The sequence below is a fragment of the Musa acuminata genome, chromosome BXJ1-4, assembly GCF_036884655.1.
Source record: "Musa acuminata AAA Group cultivar baxijiao chromosome BXJ1-4, Cavendish_Baxijiao_AAA, whole genome shotgun sequence".
In the NCBI taxonomy this organism is placed as follows: Eukaryota; Viridiplantae; Streptophyta; class Magnoliopsida; order Zingiberales; family Musaceae; genus Musa; species Musa acuminata.
The window spans coordinates 31,248,034-31,268,756 of record NC_088330.1 but is presented as its reverse complement, the minus strand read 5'-3'; the positions used below and the strand labels follow the sequence as shown (position 1 = coordinate 31,268,756).

General features: G+C 36.9%; 3 protein-coding genes across 3 annotated transcripts; all 3 read left to right on the top strand.

Annotated features, from left to right (window-relative positions):
* Positions 1-6,076: 6,076 nt before the first annotated feature.
* On the top strand, positions 6,077-7,278 carry LOC135672142 (probable leucine-rich repeat receptor-like protein kinase At1g35710). The gene is made up of 2 exons (XM_065180595.1): positions 6,077-7,106; positions 7,163-7,278. The coding sequence occupies exons 1-2, from the start codon at positions 6,077-6,079 to the stop codon at positions 7,276-7,278; spliced, it is 1,146 nt and encodes a 381-aa protein (XP_065036667.1).
* Positions 7,279-7,367: 89 nt separating this feature from the next.
* Positions 7,368-9,323, top strand: LOC135672141 (MDIS1-interacting receptor like kinase 2-like). Its single transcript, XM_065180594.1, has 2 exons — positions 7,368-8,801; positions 8,974-9,323. Exons 1-2 carry the CDS (start codon positions 7,604-7,606, stop codon positions 9,321-9,323), a joined length of 1,548 nt encoding a protein of 515 aa, XP_065036666.1. The 5' UTR covers positions 7,368-7,603.
* A 4,422-nt stretch (positions 9,324-13,745) lies between these two features.
* Positions 13,746-17,948, top strand: LOC135652749 (MDIS1-interacting receptor like kinase 2-like). Its single transcript, XM_065173974.1, has 2 exons — positions 13,746-16,839; positions 17,071-17,948. Exons 1-2 carry the CDS (start codon positions 14,040-14,042, stop codon positions 17,430-17,432), a joined length of 3,162 nt encoding a protein of 1,053 aa, XP_065030046.1. The 5' UTR covers positions 13,746-14,039; the 3' UTR covers positions 17,433-17,948.
* Positions 17,949-20,723: the final 2,775 nt, after the last annotated feature.

The following is a 20,723-nucleotide window of genomic DNA, read 5'->3' as shown; positions in this document are numbered from 1 at the left end:
CAAGATATTCCCAAGTATATTCTCCTTCTATCTTACTTCATGAACTATGGTCCTATTTATAGAACCTAGTGGTAACTACCTCACTCCACTATGTCACCCATGGTTGAGGTAGTTATAGAAACTACCTTATAACTTCTAAATCATGGGTCACTTCTTGAAACATACCTAAAACTACCTAGAACATGATAACTAGATAACTACTACGAATCAATTCTTAAAGAGAAGTAAAAATAAAAAATAAAAGAGTCTAAGAAGAAGACAGAAAGAGAAATTAACGGGACCGATAGAGTACCGATCAAGAGAAAGAGACAAGAAAGTTAGGAAGAAAAAAAAAGTCTATAATGCAAGAATAAAATGAAGTGAACAGTAGAAAAGAAAATTCATATATTTATATATAAAAAGCTTGATCGCCTTGGCGACTCTAAGGCTTTTGTTGGCAGATGACGAAATAGCAAAGAGGCGGAGAGGAGATTATGATGTTGCAACCTTGCAGCGTAGGTGGTGGTGTAGGCCACATGGTGACATACGGAAAGTGCCAATCATGTTCCGAGTATGATGGGATCAGTAGGTTGGAGAAAAAAAAAAAAGAAGAAAATTTCGTTGCTGTCACTCAACAACCACAGATTGTGGGCAACGAAGGGAAGAAGAAATTATAGAAAAAAAAAAAAGTTAAAGCAAAGGAGAGAAAAGTCAAATAGGAAGAAGAACAAGATCGAGAGATTAAAATTAATAAATAAATAAAGGGAGAAAGATGAGAGAAAATTATAAGGAAAAAAATAAATTAAATAATGCATTTATTGTAAGATTTCATATAAGATTTTAATTTATATATCTCATATGATATAGGAAAAGAGGAAGGATTCTCTGACGTCGGATTTATAGTCCAAGATCTAGATAAGTATTCGAACAACTCAGTCTAATCTATTTTCGAAGTAATGAATATATATATATATATATATATATATTATTGAATTATGTGATTTTTATTGATTTCTGAAATACTTTATTATTCAAAAATAATAAAATATATTATACATGTTTGCAATCATTAAAAATGTATATGTTTGTTTTACAAATATTATTTGAAATAAGTATTGGCCTACAAATTATTTTATGGTAAAAAATATTATGGAATTATTTTGAAAAATGTTATATGTTTCTGTCAAATGTTTTATAAAAATTCATTCAAAAGTTTGACATATGATTTGTAACGTTTCAGATTGTTTGGTGTGGTTATGATCTGAACCACACTAATGGGGGTAAAATATTAGTATTTGTTAGAAACCAGATTCTTCTAAGTCCTGACATAGGGAAACATGTGTTATCTATATCATGGGGTTAAATATGATTCTAGACATTGTCAGCGGATATAGTATAGCCATAGCTGTCGTTACTAAAATTATATATATATATATATATTATATGACCTTAGCTATTTATATATTACTTTGAAAAAAAATTTATTTGAAAGTTATTCTATTATAAGCATATCATTTGCACGATATATAAATCTCAGTTTTGATTAGCTTATGTTATGATTTCTTTATATAATTTTTTTTCTATGCAGTTATTTATTGGAAACAAGCACTAATTGAAAAGTGACTTATAAGTTTTGATAAAAAGATTTATTCTTTTATATTAGTTTTGTTGGTACGTGAGTTATGGGTGCTTACTAAGCTATTGTACCCTTGTGCTTGAATATTTTAGAAATCGAGGAGCAAGTCATCAGTGGATATGCTTGGAAAAACCTATTAAGGTATTTAATTTTTTATTATTATATTGATATGCATATTATGAATATGTAAGATGAATGTTAGACTTTTATTCAATTGTGTAAATTTGGGATGATAAATGAATTGTATAGTTTTGGCATTGCTTTTCTCTTAGGGGAAGCGTGCGGAGATTGCGAGGTTATACCGCTCCGCAACTTTTCGCTAGGCTGAAAGCCTTACAGAAAGGTTTGATCTGTGTGTTTTCTTGTTGAGTTTCTGCTACTTGTAGAGTTCTTTTGAATTATAATCTTGAACCATAAATTCTATCTATGTTGCTGTTGTTGCAGATTTGGGTTTGTCAATCTTGAAGCAACTCATTAGGTCAGTTTCGTGTAATCAAACCCGGACCCGATCCTTTAGGTTGGTTCGAATCAACCTAAGAAATCTTCATCGAGATGAAGTTGTATGTACAAATAACAAAACAATTATGTGCATTGCCACCACAAGATGGATGTAATTAGTAATATCTGCCAGATTGTTAGGTGGGTGCAGATGAGTACTACGAGTTAGGAACTATTTGCATGAAAGGTGAGTACATTTTATCGAGCACTTATCAATTTCCTTATCTCTGTGATCACCACAATAAAAATGGCATCTCAACGATACAGATGTTGTGTCTGTACCACCTTACTGTCGCTACGACAACTCTCTCCTTTTCTTTCTTGTTCTTTTAACAACAGCTCCACTCAGAGAGAGAGAGAGAGAGAGAGAGAGAGAGAGATCTACCCTCCAAGTTGGGCGATTGCTCGCGTTCGTTGGTCGGGGGTCGCATGCAACATCACAAGTAAGGGACTTGGGGCTTAATGGGACTGTTACCTTACCATCTCGTGTCGCTTGGTCTCACAAGTAACTAGTTCAACGGTAAAATTCATACGTTGGTAAGTCCCTTGACTCATTGAGTTCAGTTATACAGGATTCCAGATTCAAATAATAATAATTATTATTTATTTATTGGTTCGTTGTCGTCGACGTCGACGTCGTCGTCGTCGACGTAGTCGTCGTCGTCGTCGTCGTCGCAATTGACTATGTTGATTTCAAGGGAGGGGAGTCGACACACATGGATCATCACATCCTTCAATCTTCTCTTATGCCAACGTCAAGATGCATGCCAAAGCCAATTAATTGCCAAGACGAATTCATATTCACTTGATAAATTAAAGCTGACGTCAATTGGGTTCACTTTGTTATAATGTCAGAGTCAAGTCTTAGGTTAAATCTAAGCTCTAATGGCATTGTTTTGCCAAGCCATTAGTGTCCGATCCGAACTTAGTACAACCCTGCCAAAAAAACTAATATAGAAGTCTTCTTAGTCATTTTTATTTCTAAATCAATATGAATGTCTAATTAAAATTTTATTTTTTATAAATAAACTGATTACTATTAGATTTTGAGTTTCATAGCATCAGTTATATTATTATTAAATAAACTTATAGTACTTAAGTAAAGATATAAAAATAATAAAAATTACTCTAATGATAGTATCAATCTTATACATCGAGGATCGGACCGATTCATCCTATGAATCGATACATATAATGTACTCAAGTATTTTTCTGGAAAATATGAATAGGGCGGCACAGAGAATTTTTATGACAATTAGTTCCAAGTTATTTCTTAACCAAACTAAAATGAATGAGTTTTTTTTTTTTTTTTTGGGTTTCGTTTCATTCTATTCCTAAATAATTAAATGAAAGAGTTAATTAGATGGCTCTATTCCAACCCACTTTTAATTAATTTGAAACAGCTAGTTCATTTCGTCATGACTTTTACCGCTTTCTTCGTCTTTCTCTTGAAAGACTTGTATAAAAACTATCAAAAGGTTTTTTATATTCCATCATAGATTCCCTTCATTCCCTCCTATAAATAGAGTTGTGAACAGAAAATATATAATAAAATATACATTTCTTAATTCTCACATAGACGTGAATGGTGTGAAGACTAAAGAGAAATAGAACCATCAACCGTTAAATGTACGAGTCATCGTCTTCTGGCAACGATGAGGTGACACAACATTAAATGTCCACATCAAAGAAATGGCTCTCTCGGATTTTTCTTTTTCTTTTTTTTTTCTGTCGAGAATTCACCAAAGAAATGGCCCTCTCGGATTTTTCTTTTTCTTTTTTTGTTCTGTCGAGAAACACTAATATATCCACATTAATTTTTAATACAGCAACGTACAAACAACCACAACTATCCAATTGGTGCTCCATCTTTTCTTTGCTTTTTTTTTTTTGACTCCGAAACTATGTCTTAGTCTAAGAATATTGGACAAGGATTGTGGAAGATTGTTAGCTGGCAACGTGCATAACACGGTATAGAAGTAATCACTCACCCACTCCGCCCCATTGCTAACATCGCAACTGTTAGATGGAAAGAAAGTGAACGGCGAGTAATGCTCATTAAACCCAATATAAAGACTTTTTCATGGGCGAGCATCGCCTACCATGGTCTCCATCAATCTCTGCATGTTCGTATTGACCTGGTGCATTCACTATCGTTCTTCGTCGATCTACGTTACGCTTGATCATATTAGCCTAGTGTATTCTCCACCATTTTCTATTGGTTTCCACCACGCTTGATCTTGTCGGTTTAGTATGTTTTCCATTATTCTTTGTCAATATTCATCATATCTTATTATGTTAACTCAATGCATTCTTCATCAATCTCTACCACGTTTGGCCATGTCGATCTTATAAGTATAAAATGTTATTATTATACAAAAAATTTTAATCCCAAAATCTAAAATTAAATAATAATAGATTTCTAAATTTATAATGTGTACCTTTGAATATTATTCAGAAAATCTTTATCTGATTTTAATTGTACCATTGTCGGATTTAAAAATTATAACAATGTCAATTTGCATGGAAAACTAGATGTGTTTTCTCTTCTCTTTTTATCCTTCACGTTACCACTATAATTAATAGATTTAGGGACAAAGGAATATGAGAAAATATCTGTAATTTCTCATTGACCGGTTCACGTGATTATAGGGAAATGAGAAAATATTTATATTTTTTTAATAATTTTACGTATCTACACATTTATGTATCATCTATATATTATGTATATAGTTCCTATAATGTCTTATCTATTTATAGGTGAGAGTAGAGAAAATTATGATAAGTAATTAGGAGAGTATATCCTATCAAGATCATCTCATAAGGAATTTTATCGTAATTAGACTTCCTTTCTATTAGTTAATAATCATAATTAGAATCTAATTATATCCATAATATATCTTATCAAATTAGATATGATAATATAATCTAACATTCTTTCGCTTAGCCCATTAATTGATAAGATACAAAATAATTTAAAATAAAAAATAAATAAAAATAAAATTTATTTAAAAATAATTTTATCTAATTGGATTTTGAATTTTGAAAATAATTTTATCTAATTGGATTTTGAATTTTGAAAATAATTTATACACATACAAATTAAAAAAAGTCAATAAATATAATAATAATATATTAAGTATGATTAGCAATATGAATCATACCGATTATACATTATCAATATTATGCTTCGTATCATAATAATATTATTTTTTTAATATAATTTAAAATGATCTTTATAATTGATCTAAGATAGTTCTATCATTATATTTAATCATAATATATACACATAAATACAAATAAATAAAATATAATTAAGTAACAGCCATCTTAATTCGTACGGCGACAAAACTAATTCTTTTCGTTGAAAGATTTGTATACCTAGGATGTGGTCAAGTCAATGGTGTCAAACCTCAAGAGAAATAGAATCATCAACCATTAAATGTTCTTGGAATATTTCTCTACTGGACAGGCGCACAAGTCAATCATCCAACAGTGAGGTGGCACAACATTAAATGTCGACAGCAAAACGAAGACTTCAACTGATGATCATAGGCACTAACAAGAGACTGGATTCACCAAAGAAAAAATGGCTATTTCCGATCACTCGTATTTTTTTCCTTCGAAATACACAAATATTTCCACATTATACAACCACATTTATTTTCCTTTATTTTATTTTCTATTGAATCTATAAACTAAGTCTATACAACCACAATTATCCAATTGGTGCTTCATTTTTTTTTCCCTTTTCTATTGACTCTGTAAACTAAGTCTCACTCTAAGAACATTGGATGAGGACAGTAAAAGCCTACTAGGCAACGTGCATAACACGATATTGTTGGATGTAAATGTAAAGACATTATTTTCACAGGGGAGTATCGCCTATAAAAGTTCCCTCATCTCTTTGCCCAAACCCACGACAAAAAGTTCTGCAATCCTTTCTTAAGCTATATTACGATCATGGCATGTCAACTACGCAGAAGTTCTCTCTCCACCACACTACTCCTACTAGTATTTCTCTCTCCTTTTGTTGTTCTTGTAAGAGCAGCTTCCGTGCTGGGGTTCCAAGGGAGAGCTCTACTCCATTGGAAGTCCACACTCCGAAGTCCGCAGTTGCTCGCGTCCTGGAACGTCGACTCCAGTCCATGCAATTGGACTGGGGTTGCATGCAACATCGCACGCAATGGGCGCTTGGTCATCTCCGAGATACAGCTGCCAAATATGAGCTTAGCGGGGCCACTCGATGCTCTTAATTTCTCGGCGTTCCGATCGCTTGCCAATCTCAACCTCAGCTACAACCAGCTGAACGGGAACATTCCCCCTACCATTTCGGCTCTCTCCAACCTCGTATCTCTTGATCTGGCTGCTAACAGGTTCACAGGCAGAATTCCTGTCGAGATTGGTTCCGTGAGGGCGCTTCAGTTCCTAAATCTTAGCCAGAATCAGATAAGTGGTCCTATACCTCCGTCTCTGAGCAACCTTAGTAGGCTTACAGACATGCAACTAGAAAAAAATATGATTACGGATGTCATCCCTGAGGAGTTGGGGAGACTTAGAAAGTTGACCATCCTTGATCTCTGGGCAAACCAACTCAATGGTTCCATCCCTCCTAGTTTAGGAAACTTGACAAACCTCTACATGTTGGAACTCGCTCAAAATCAATTAACGGGATTCATTCCTAGAGAACTAGGACACCTAATAAACCTGGTGCACTTCTCGCTCTCTAATAATAGCCTAACAGGTCCCATCCCTTCATCGGTGGGAAATCAGAGCAAGTTGGAGATCCTTTACCTTTGGATGAATGAATTGTCAGGTTCTATGCCTCCAGAAATTGGAAAGCTGCACCAACTCACTAACTTGTCTCTCGAAGTGAACAAACTCTCAGGCCAAATCCCACCATCAATTGGTATCTCAAGGAACCTCATCGATCTACGCTTATCCTATAACCATTTGTCTGGTCCTTTGCCTCCGGAGATGAACAACATTACAGGTCTGGCTATTCTTCTATTGAAAGATAATGACTTTTCTGGTTATTTGCCTCCAGAGATATGCAAAGGAGGAGCCCTACGGATCCTAATGCTGAGCAACAACAGCTTCCAAGGTCCCATTCCCGCAACATTGAAGAATTGTACGAGCCTAAAGAATGTTCGTCTGCATCATAATCAACTGACCGGGGATGTATCTGAACGCCTTGGGGCATATCCCAATCTTTTGTATTTGGATTTAAGCTTCAATAGATTGTCTGGTACAATCTCATCAGATTGGGGAAGATGGCACAATCTGACGTTCCTAGGAATCTCAAATAACAATATCACCGGAGTTGTACCATCAGAACTTGGACAGCTATCAAAGCTGGAAGAACTGGACCTTTCTTCAAACTACTTCCAAGGAGAGATCCCAAGGAGCTTGGGCAACCTGGCTCATCTTTATAACTTCAACCTGAGCAACAATCAACTCATTGGAGAGATACCAGCAGAGCTGGGAAGGATGTCCAACCTTGAACTTCTTGATCTGTCGAGAAACGGCTTGATAGGTAGGATACCATATCAGATAGGAAATTGCATGAAACTCCATTTGCTGAAGCTTAACAACAACAACCTCAGCGGAAGCATTCCTTTTGAGATAGGCAATCTGGTGTACCTTCAAGACGCACTCGACATCAGCCATAACTCTTTGACAGGGGAGATACCAACGCAATTCGGTAAATTGTTGATGTTGCAAAATTTGAATCTATCACACAATGGCTTGACGGGTAATCTTCCATCAACTTTTAGGGATATGCGTAGCATGTTCATCATCGATGTCTCATACAATGAATTGGAGGGTCCAGTTCCCGATAACAAGCATTTCCAGGAAGCTCCAGTAGAGTGGTTTGTCCACAACAAAGGTTTGTGTGGGGTTGTCAAAGGTTTGCCTCCATGTGCTTCATCTACTGCAAATGAACACCACGGAAGTAAGCACCACACAGTCATTATCTTATCTATTGTTGCATCTATGGTCGTCTTACTTCTCTTGCTTCTGTTCGTCGGAATTGCTTTGCGATTCCTGAAGAGGAAGAAACACAGAGTGCAAGCTGTCAATAATCCCATCAAACAGGGTACATTCTCTGTATTGAATTTTGATGGAAAAGTTGCATACAAGGATATCATCGAAGCAACAGAAGATTTCGATGAGAAGTACTTGATCGGAACCGGTGCATATGGCAGTGTTTATAGAGCAGAATTATCAAGTGGAGAGGTGCTAGCAGTGAAGAAAATTCACCTGTCCGAACACGAGAACACGGTGGACGAGCAACCCTTTCAGAATGAGATAGAAACTCTTACTCGAATCCGACATCGCAATATTGTCAAACTTTACGGATTCTGCTCCTCTCCTCACCACAAGTTTCTCGTGTACGAGTACGTGGAGAGAGGGAGTTTGGGATCCGTCCTCAGAATCGAAGCAGCAGCAGCAGAATTAGACTGGGTGAAGAGGGTGAATATTGTCAAAGATGTGGCTCGTGCTCTCTCCTACATGCATCATGATTGTGTTCCACCTATCGTTCATCGAGATGTAACCAGCAACAATATTCTACTGGATTCAGAATTCAAGGCTTGTGTTTCTGACTTCGGCATTGCTCGACTCCTGAATCCAGATACCTCAAACTGGAGCATGCTTGCCGGCACGCATGGTTACTTGGCACCAGGTAACATTTTGATTAATATTTTGTAACTCCATACGAAGATTTCTTGACATGTTATGGTATTTTAGAATCGTAGATTGTTGTTTCAGTAAAAGTGCAAATGCGATGTTCTTGTCTAATTAGAGGACATACTTCTGTATCAAGTAAGTTTGATCATCGATCTTCTTGTCTGTAGAGCTCGCTTATACAATGAGACTGACCACCAAATGCGATGTGTATAGTTTTGGGGTGATCACATTCGAGTTGCTAGTGGGAACTTACCCAGGAGATATCATTTCTACCCTATCATCTTCCTCCGGCCAAAGCCTGTTTGTGAAAGATATATTAGACCAGCGTGTATCACTTCCGGTTGACCAAGTTGCAGATGAAGTAGCTGCAGCTTTAACATTGGCGATCCATTGCGTTGACATCAACCCAGAAACTCGCCCGACGATGAAGCAGATCTTTGAAAAGTTATCGGCGCAGCCGAGCCCGGCATCTCTCCATGCATTGAAGTTTTCTGATTTGATGACTCGAGAATTATGATCAACCAAGTGGACTTCGCTTCCATGAGTTGCATCTTTTATTGGCCATTGAAATGTTTGATCTGTGTGTAGTACATGGTTTCCTTGTCAAGTTTCTGTTGCTGGTAAAGTTCTTTGAGCGTTATATATGTTATTTGCTGTAATGAAATTTGATATATATATATGTTTATTGTGATATTAATGTATGTTCATATCTTTGTTGTGAATACTATGATGTGTATATATTTATTGTTGTATGCATTACTGTTGTGAATATTGTTATGTTTACTATCAGGAATACTTATATATGTTTATTGTGATGTGATTGAGTGTTGAGAATATTGTTCATATCATGTATAGTTGTTGTGAAAGTTGGATGATTTCTTTGGTGTGTTCCTATGATGTGTACTAATGTGTATGCATATTTGTATCACTAATTACATGTTGTTGTGATCTTAGTAATGTTATGCCTAAGATCATGATGTTTACTATAATGTATATGTGTGTTCCTATCGTATCTAATTGTATGTTATTATTATGAAATTTGAATTATAGATATATATATATATAGCGGAAGAATTTGTTGAACTTAACAAGATAAATTTGACTTGACTTGAAATGTGCCCTTATATAAGTTTTTCTTTCTCTAAATGTTACATGAATTAATATGATTGACTTGACTTTGAGTTGTCGTATTATAAAAGTTTTATTATAAGGTTGGGTTGACATGACTTGACTTGGGATGTCCTATTATAAAAGTTTTATTAAATAGTTAACTTGAATGGTTGACTTGACTTGACTTACTCGAAAGATAGTTTGTCTGTGAAGGTTAAAAATAATGCAAAATAACATCAATTAGAGAAAAGAGTATGATGAATTCTTGAATTTTTTTTTATTTTTTTTGGATTTTCTCAATAGCTATTACTTTTTTATATTTTACAAAGAGTATCCTATTTATCATAATCCTTGTAATATTCTTCTGACAAGATAATTAGAGCAATACTTAATTATATCATATGAATCGATCCATAGGTAAATGATTGAATTCCTAAATTTCAGTACTGTTAAAACTAAAGTGTTTTGAAAAGTTTATTAAAAAATACTATAACTGATATATAAGTCTTTATATTTGATTGCTCTTGTTCATAAACTAATAAAAATATTTATTTAAAATCATATTTTTTATTTGAATGATTTCATTTATATGTACTACTATTTTATGGTTGTTCTTGTTATTTTCTTTCTACTTCTTCTAAAGTTGTCCGAATTATAATTTTTCTAAACATGAAGTTTTTTCTAAAAAAAATTAATTAACAAAATGCATGGGTAAAAAAGTCACTCCAAAGATCAAAGGTAATAAGCAAAAAAAAGATGCAAGGGCCACTCCCTTCTTCAAAAAATTATAGATAGATATATTCTAGCATGAATTGCTAATCAGTTGATATGATAAATATGTGATAAAATAAGAGCCAATAAGGCTCCTAGAATCAGTTTTAACATGAATACGATTGGCACCATCTAGCAAAACTTTACATACGCTATCATGAATGAAAATTGCTACCAAGAAGAGAACCCTCTAATCCTTTAAATTTTTTTAATGAAAATTGCTACCAAGAAGAGAACCCTCTAATCCTTTAAATTTTTTTAATCAAAAAATTATGCATCACTAGTATCGAGATATAAAATGAAATAAGTGCCTTCATCTTTATTTTTTTATTTAAGGAACATCATATTTAAATTTAAGCCACTCAGATTATAGTCTCGACTAAGAAATCTCTAAGTGAGATCTTCTCCTAAAACTCTCGGTTTGAAGATCTAGTTATTTTTAACCCTCCAAAACCACCAAAGGATATAATCAAGGCTCTTAAAGTAGAGGAGGCTTTAGAGTCAACATCTGACCCTTCATAGAGCCATATATCGCCATGCTTAGTATCAAAGGAAGAAAAGATCCAAAGTTGGGTTTCAAAGGATTTTCATAACGTAACTATTATATGGTAAAAGAAGAAGAGATGATATTGAAAGTCTCATTGGTATTGAGCAGAAATGACATGAATTAGAGGTAGAAAAATCAAATTTAACAAATCTAGGGTGACAGTGGTGTAACAATTTGTAAGAAAAAATTTTGATCTAGTAAACTAGAAGCTTTCTTAATTGACACCACTAATCCCGGGGAGATTGGTCCAAGTCGAGAAGTAATAAGCAGACTAGAGGATGATAAACCTTTGTTATTTAGGTTTCAAAATTAAAAATCATCATTATGTGACAAGTCTAGAGGATGATAATTGTCCCAAGCTTGGTTACCATGGTGCCCTCTTATGATATCCCTTAGACTTTCAATATAAGGTTGGCTCCTTGAAACTATCTTCCATTGGTGCTTCCTTAGCACTCTCTATTATCATTGCCACCTCGAGCCACATGTCTCTTACCACCACTACTTCCAATCACATGAGGAGGGCTTCCTATAAATCCTCTCTTTCCTCTCCTCGTTCCATCTTTTTAAATCACCTGAAACCTTGATTCACATTCACTCTTGCTCCTATCCCTCCTTCAAGGATCGATAGATAAGGTCAAGTCGATCATTGATTCCATGTCATGAGATCCGCTTAACTTTGTTGCAAGAGATGATACTGTCTTGGCTAAAGAGGTTGTGGTGGGTGCTTAGATCGGACACACTTCTTCCAATGACTACACAACAATAAGAGAGAAGGTTAAATTTATGGTGGTGCTGGACGCGGTTATACGAAGAAAGCTCTAGTTGCTTTTTCTTTAGGAGACCTTGAAGTAGGGAATATTCTTTCCTCCTCTACCCCTTCTTCTCTTACTACCTCTGCATATCTTTAGTTGGAACTATAAAGGTCTTCGGAGAGACATGTTTGACATTATCTTTCACATTTATCTAGATCGAACTCTCTAGATTTAATAGGAAATAAACTTGTTTGCGTCCCGTGCTCAGCTAACTATCATTTTTTTGGGAAGATGATAGAGCTCCTTTGCTATCTCTTCGATGGGTTTTACTAGCTAACTCCTCTAAAAAATAGATTGTATCAACATATAGATTCTATCTTCTCGTAAGCATTTTATACATGTCATTTTTCAATTCAAAAACTCTTCTTTGTGGCTTCTCTCAATTATATATGCATGTGTTTCTTTGTTGGAAAAGTAAACTTATATTGAGCACTTTGTACTTGATAGATTTTGATGATTTTTTATGGCTTCTTCTGGGAGATTTCATTTGTATTTTCTTGCCTTAAGACAAATATGAAGGTCATCATATCTCTTGCTATTTCTCTGTTTAAACTTTATATGATTTTTAGAAAATGTGAGACTTAAGGATCTTAGTTTCTCTGGCCCAAAATAAATATCATGTAACAATTGGGAGGGTCCCTTAGTTTGCTTTAGATCATTGCTCCATTTTTGTTTTCATCTCTCCTTTACACAAACCTACTAACAAGCTGTTTTACTTCCAGAATTTTTGGGTTGAACATCCTAAGTCCCATGATCTTATTTCTAGATCTTGGTCTCGCTCTTCCTGATTCACTTCCCCTCTAACAAATATCTCAAATAATCTTGATAGACTCAAGGATTCAAGACCTTCTTGCATCCACTCAAGCTGATACTCTCTTAAACAATGTGATTTTGCTCTTAAGCACTTATTTGTCTTCGTAACAAATATAATGCCCTCCTTCGCCACGTTAATCTTAGATGGTGGTCTCACACCAAGGTTAAATGGATTAATGATGGGGACCTCAACACTAAATACTACCATGCCCGGGTTGCCATTCGCAGCCATCAAAACCAAATTAAGCACCTTTAATGTCCAAAACCAAATTGTCCCAGACCAACACATCATGCATGTCCCTTGCCTTTGTCTCATTCTATTATGACTTTGGGAAGTAGGATCCTTATCCTTTGAAGCCTAACATATGGCCTAGTCTCATTGGTTGAGGTATTCTTCATAATGCCCATCGTTCAAATCTGGAATACTCTATCCTCCATTTGCCTCGATAAATCTCCTGGCTCTGATGGTTTCACTATCAAGTTCCGAATCCACTGTGGATCAACCAAATCGAATCAGGATCCAACTCATTTAAAATGAACCATTGGATAGGTTTCGCACCTCCTCTCTACCCAACCTGATGTCGGAAGCTATGAAATCATATATCTCTTTATGCATTAATAAATGACAATAGTTTTAACTGCACATTTGATTTATAGAAAGTCGACGTCTCAAATGGGATTCCGAATCTTGATCATTTGGCCGCACCTGCAGAAAATTAATCATCAGCAAAACTCTTCTTATTTTAATGTCACAAAAGCTATTCTTCTTTAACATTATAAAATGACTCCCAGTTGGCAGAAGGAATATGCTGAACTTGATAAGATCAGCTGACTTGACTCAGAAATCTACTGCTACAAAGTTTTTCTTGTGCTTCTTCTTATATGACATTGATTTCTCCAAGTAATAATATGAGTCCACTTTATGCTTTAACAAATGAAAAGTGATCAGTGGTGATGATCGAAAGGAATGGTTCTTAACCTTCCACCAAACTTTGCGGAGGGGACAGTATGAGAACGGGTGATACCATCCAGCTTTAGCCCCGCTGGTGAGGATGCTCGAGACTCAAATGTGTCCCACTCGGTTCCCGATAGTTCACATCCATCTCATACATTTTATATAAGGGGGCCCTTTGTTTGCTCGCAGTACAACATCCTCCCCCAGATTAGCTACACTGCAGTTATGGCATCCCAGCTGCACAACTGGCGGCTCCTCTCCACCACTCTCCTCCTCCTGCTGCTGCTCTCTCTTCATCTTGTCTCGGTGACAGCTTCACTCGGGTCACAAGCGAGAACCCTACTCCACTGGAAGTCCACCCTTCACGGCCAGCAATTCCTTGAATCCTGGAATCTCAGCTCTAATCCGTGCAATTGGACTGGAGTTACGTGCAACCTTACGCACAGAGGACGCCCTGTCATCACCGACATGTCCCTGCCGAACATGAGCTTAGAAGGGCCACTCGATGCTCTCAACTTCTCAACGCTGAGATCACTCGTCGGTCTCAACCTCTCCTACAACCAGCTCGACGGCGTCATTCCTCCGACCATCTCGGCTCTCTCCAACCTTGTATATCTTGATCTCATAGGCAACCGGTTCACGGGCAAACTCCCGGTCGAAATAGGCTCCATGAAGGCGCTCCAGTTCCTATATCTCAATAAGAATCAGTTAAGTGGTTGTGTCCCTCCATCCTTGGGCAATCTTACCGGGCTTCTGCACTTGCACCTGCGAGATAATCAACTTACAGGTTTCATACCTCAGGAGCTTGGAAGACTTCAGAAGTTGATGCATCTTACACTTGGGAAGAACCAACTATCTGGCTTCATCCCTCCCAGTTTAGGGAACTTGACGAACCTATACCAGTTGTCTCTCTATCAAAATCATCTCTCGGGATTCATCCCCAGAGAATTGGGAAATCTATTAAACCTTGTGCAACTTGGGCTCTTCAATAATAGTCTAACAGGTCATATCCCTTTCTTTATGGGAAGAAATCAAACTAAATTAGAGAAACTTTATCTTGGGGTTAATGAATTGTCAGGCTTTATCCCTCCGGAAATAGGAAATCTAAATGAGTTAACCCAACTTTTTCTGCCCGACAACCAAATCTCCGGGCCGATACCATCCACTTTCGGAAACCTGACCCAGCTCATGGGTATGGATCTCCATGACAACCAGCTTTTCGGTTCAATTCCTCCATCCCTCGGTAACTTAAGGAACCTCACTGACCTAAGCTTGTTCAATAATCGGTTGTCTGGTCGATTGCCTGCCGAGTTAAACAACATCACAGGTTTGACATCGCTTCTTTTGTCAGACAACTTCTTCTCCGGTGACTTGCCTTCAAACATATGCAAAGGAAGAACCCTACAGTATCTCTCACTGAGCAACAACAGCTTCAGAGGTCAACTTCCCGGGACCTTAAAGAACTGTACGGGATTGATCAGAGTCCGTCTCGAGCAAAACCAACTCACCGGGGATATATCACAACTTCTTGGAGTGTATCCACATCTTTCTTATATGGATTTAAGATTCAATAGGCTGTCAGGTGCACTCCCACCGGACTGGGGAAGATGGGACAATCTCACATTCCTGGCAATCTCAAATAACAACATCACCGGAGCCATTCCACCAGAATTCGGCAATCTAAAAGAACTACGAGAACTGGACCTTTCTTCCAACTACATACAGGGGGAGATTCCAAAGAGCTTGGGCAGGTTACCTCATCTCTACAAGCTGAACCTGAGCTGCAATCGACTCGGCGGAGAGGTACGAATAGAGTTTGGAAGGATGCCCGACCTTGAAATCCTTGATCTATCAGTTAACAGCTTGACAGGAAGAATACCGTCTCAAATAGGCATTTGTCTCAAGCTCCGCTCCCTGAAGCTTAATGGCAACAAGTTCGGCGGAGGAATTCCTGCAGAGATCAGCAGCCTGGAGTACCTTCAAGACGCATTGGACATCAGCCACAACTCACTAACGGGTGAGATACCCTCACAGTTCAGCAAATTTACGATGCTGCAAATTCTGAATCTTTCACATAATAATTTGTCCGGTGGTCTTCCATCTTCACTAAGTGCTATGATCAGCTTATTAATCATTGACGTATCATATAATGAATTGGAGGGGGCTGTGCCTGAGAGCCCAGTCTTCCGGAAAGCTCCGGCGAAGTGGTTTGTCCACAACAAAGGTTTGTGTGGGGTCGTCAAAGGCCTGCCTCCATGTCTTTCTTATACTGCAAGGAAAGATGATGGAAGCAAGCACCACAGAGCAATTATCTCAGCTATCATTGCTTCCGTGGTCGTCTTATTCATCTTACTTGTTTTTCTGGGAGCGTTTTCACTGTTCCAGAAGACCAAGAAACATTCCATGCCTTCCGAAAATAATGGCAACAAAGAAGGCATGACATTCTGTGTATTTAACTTTGATGGAAGATATGCATACAAGGATATCGTTGCAGCCACGGAGGATTTTAATGAAAAATACTGTATCGGAAGTGGTGCATATGGCAGCGTTTACAGAGCAGAATTAGCAAGCGGGCAGATGCTAGCAGTGAAGAAAATTCATCTGCAGGAAGACGAAACTACATCGAATGAGCAATCCTTTCAAAACGAGATACATACTCTTACTCAAATTCGACATCGAAATATCGTCAAGCTCTACGGATTCTGCTCCTCTGCTCGACACAAGTTTCTGGTGTACGAGTACATGGAGAGAGGAAGTTTGGGATCCCTCCTCAGAAGCGAAGCAGCAGCTGCCGAACTGGACTGGGTGAAGAGGGTGAACATTGTCAAAGATGTGGCTCGTGCTCTGTCCTACATGCATCATGATTGCGATCAGCCCATTGTTCATCGAGATATAACCACCAACAATATTCTGCTCGATTCAGAACTCAAGGCTTGTGTTTCTGACTTCGGTATTGCTCGACTCCTGAAGCCAGATTCATCAAATTGGAGCATGCTTGCCGGCACATATGGTTACTTGGCACCGGGTAAGTTTCTCCCCCGACGTCATATAGTAATACATTTTTTGCAAGTTAAAAGTCCATCAGCTTGTAGCTCATTTACATGAATTATTCATCAATCTAGAAATAGAAAACAGCAGTCGATTTACTGTACACGTAGTTATTCATCAATCAAGGCGCAAAGTAGCCTAACATAGCTGTCTTTTGGAGATCCTTCTACGATATAAGGTTTCCTCAGTTATCGGTTATTGTTTGCAGAGCTTGCTTATGAGATGAGAGTGACCACCAAATGCGATGTTTACAGTTTCGGAGTGGTCACGCTTGAGTTGCTAATAGGAGGACATGGGGAAGGACTCGTTTCCGTTCTGTCATTGCCTTCGTCGCCGAAAAACACGCTTGTGAAATATGTATTAGACCAGCGTCCATCACTCCCTACGACGGAGGTTGCAGACGAGGTAGCTGCAGTTTTGAGGTTGGCACTTTGCTGCGTGGAACATGACCCAGAGTCACGCCCAACAATGAAGCAGGTCTTTGGAACCCTATCGACTGTCAACACACTGCCGAGTCTCCCTTCTCTCGATGTGCTCAAGCTTTCTGACTTGATGAATGCTAAAATATGATCGACTATATGGACTCCCGTTCTCCGGCTGTGCCACCAAGTCAACAAGTCGGCTAAAGTAGGGGTTGTTGTTCACATCATATGACCATGCCTTTTTTGTAGTATGAAGCTGATGCTGTAGCGGAGGGCATGTGGTAAAGACCTGCCCATTCTGTAGTGATTAATTTCAATTCGCAGAAACAGGCTGACAGATTGAGAAAGTACTGAAGGTGTTTAATGGGTAAACGCATGCGACGACCAACATGATGCTGTGTGGCATAAAGAGCTTCCTAAAGATAATTTGCTCGACTTGAATTGACTTCACTCTCAGAGGTCCCATCTTACCTTTTGTGAAGCTGTAAAGCAGACAATGACTGCTTACAAGGCAAGGAGTCATCAGAGGAGGGAAAGAAATGTGAGATGAATTGTATGGTTGTGAAATCACTCCAACAAATCTAGTGACATGCAGTCATACACGTCCTTTTCTTCTTTCAATAAAGAAACGAGTATGTGTGTAACGTACCTTTTTTTCGTTGAATACGAAGCGGGTTCAACAGAAGAGTTTACTAAATCCAAGAAACTCGAATTGATAAGTATCGTGACACCCGTTGTTGGTCTATTGATTAAAGATATGATTCAAATTATATGATATGACACGACTTACTAGAGAGGAACTACATATCACACAAGTCAAGTGTAGACAAACCTCCTTTACAGGTAGGAGAAAGGAGATGAATCAAAAGGATAATCTCACATCACAGAATTGAAAAAATCAGATTGGTTTGATCTATAATTTAAAAGTTTAATTTTTTAGGTTAAATTGATGTATATTAATTTTGATTAGTTTAACTGAAACTCATCAATAATAGACTTTTTAATGATATTAGAACTAGTGTAACAACTTCTGAAAAATCAAGGATGGTACAATGTTACAATCATATAGAATATTTATCATACAAATCAATCAATAATCAATTCACTCCTATGATATTCATAATCTGTTTAATATATTAATTACATTAAGAATGGATTCGTCATGCTTCTATTATACATCTGACGATTAAAAGATAATCATATGAGCAAATAGACAGGAAGCTCTCTACGATACGATTATCACGAATAAGATAAATCGTCTTCCCAAAATCAACTTACCTCTCACCATAGATAGGAAGCTCTCTAAACCCTTGCCTTAGACCAACTCTCCATAATAGTCCACTGTCAACTTCACAAGTGTTGGGTTCAGCCCATATGTGGGCTTGGACCATATGATTAGGTAGTCAACCCAAATCTGAATTATTAAAAAAAATAAAAAGAAAAAGAAAGAGACGTGCACAATTGAGGGCAGCGAACGATTTTGGCGTGCAACTAACGATTGCGGTGCACAATGAGAGAAAATAACAGAGAGAGAGAAAGAGAAGAGAGATAATTAGGATTTTGAGTTTTTTTGTTTTGATCCAAATTATATGTGAAGAATCCTTGTAGTAAGCTTTACAATCCTAACGGTGTTAATCTACAATTTATTCTCTCTGAGGTATTTTCCTGTTATACCCATTTTGTGAGATCTAAAATTCTCTTTTTGATGAAATTCATCCATGTGATGATTATATGCTATTATTGAGCCAAGATATATGGTCTTAATGTTATTATGATCCTCTTGTTATTTTAGAGAAGATTTATTGTAAACATGTTATATTATTAGTGATAGTGGAAGTTTGAAGTGGACTACGGTCTCGTGGTTTTTCCCGCATTGGATTTTCCACGTTAAAATTTGGTCTCACTTTGTGATTGATTTATTATCCTACTGTTTATGCTGCTCTGGTGGATATGTGTTTTTGATATCAAGTTGATATTTTGATGAGGAACTTATTTTGATACACAAAGAGAGAAAATAATTATTTCGCTTTAACAGGTCGTTTGGTGCTAGTTTTTTTTTCTTGTATGATTGAAATGGAACAGTCAGATAGTATGATTAAATTGAACTTATCAAATTATTCCACTTAAAGGTGTATGATGGAAGATTTGCTCTATCACAAAGATTTGTATAAGCCCATCAAGGTTCAAGATAAACCTTCTACTATAGAGGATGAGGAATGAGAGGTTCAACATAGAAAAACTATTGCTTATATTAGAAGATGGACGTATATAAATTTGCATGAGCATATTTCTGATGAAACCAGAGCTGATGTTGTTTGGCAAAAGTTAGAAAATCACTTTGCGAAAAAGACAGTGGGAAACAGAATTTCTCCTTAGAAGACTTGTAAATTTGAAGTATAAAGATGGTGGTAATATTATTGAGCACATAAGTCTATTTTAGGGTCTTGCAAACAAGTTAGTTGCTATGAAAATAAATATAGATGATGAGATACAAGGATTATTACTTTTCAGCTCTTTTACAAAAGGTTGGGAAACGTATGCTGTGACAATTTATAACTCCATGCCAGAGGGAACTCTAACTATAGATATGGTTAAAGACAATTTGCTAAATGAAGATGCTAGAAGGAAAGAACAAGGTGAATCTTCTTCTGGTGCATTTGTTTCTAAAAAATAAGAAAAATGTGGAAGAAGTCATAGTAGAAATCCACATGGTTATAGAGGAAGATCCAAGTCTAGAAGGGATATCAAATATTTCCACTATAACAGGCTAGGTCACAAGAAGAAAGAGTATATGTTTTGAAAGCGATAACAGAATAAAATGAAGAAAAATGAGAAAGAGACCAATATAGTTGTTGTTGAAGGTGATATCATTATTGTTTATGATGACGGTTGTGTCAATCTTGCAGCTCAGGACAGTAATTGGGTAATTGACTCTGGTGCTTCATTTCATATTACTTCTCATGGTAATCTCTTCAGATCTTACACTACTAGTGATTTTGGTAGTGTTAGAATAGGAAATAGTGGTACATCTAAGATTGTGGGTATTGAAGATATTTGTTTGGAGACTAGTATTGAGAGCAAATTGATACTCAAAGATGTTAGACATGTTCCAGATATTCATCTTAACTTGATATCTACAGGTAGACTTGATGATGAGAGATTTACACACTATTTTGGTGAAAGTAAATGGAAACTCACTAAAGGTTCTCTAATTGTGGCGAGAGGAAAGAAGCTTAACTCTTTTTATGTCATGGAAGCTAAGCTACATAAAGGAGAGATTAATACAATTCAGAAGGGTGAAAGCATAGATCTTCGGCATAATAGGCTTGGTCATATCAGCGAGAAGGGACTTCAAACTCTTGCTAGAAAGTAATTCTTACTAAAGTTGCAAGGTACATCTCTTAAATCATGTGATCGTTGCTTAGTTAAAAAAAAACAT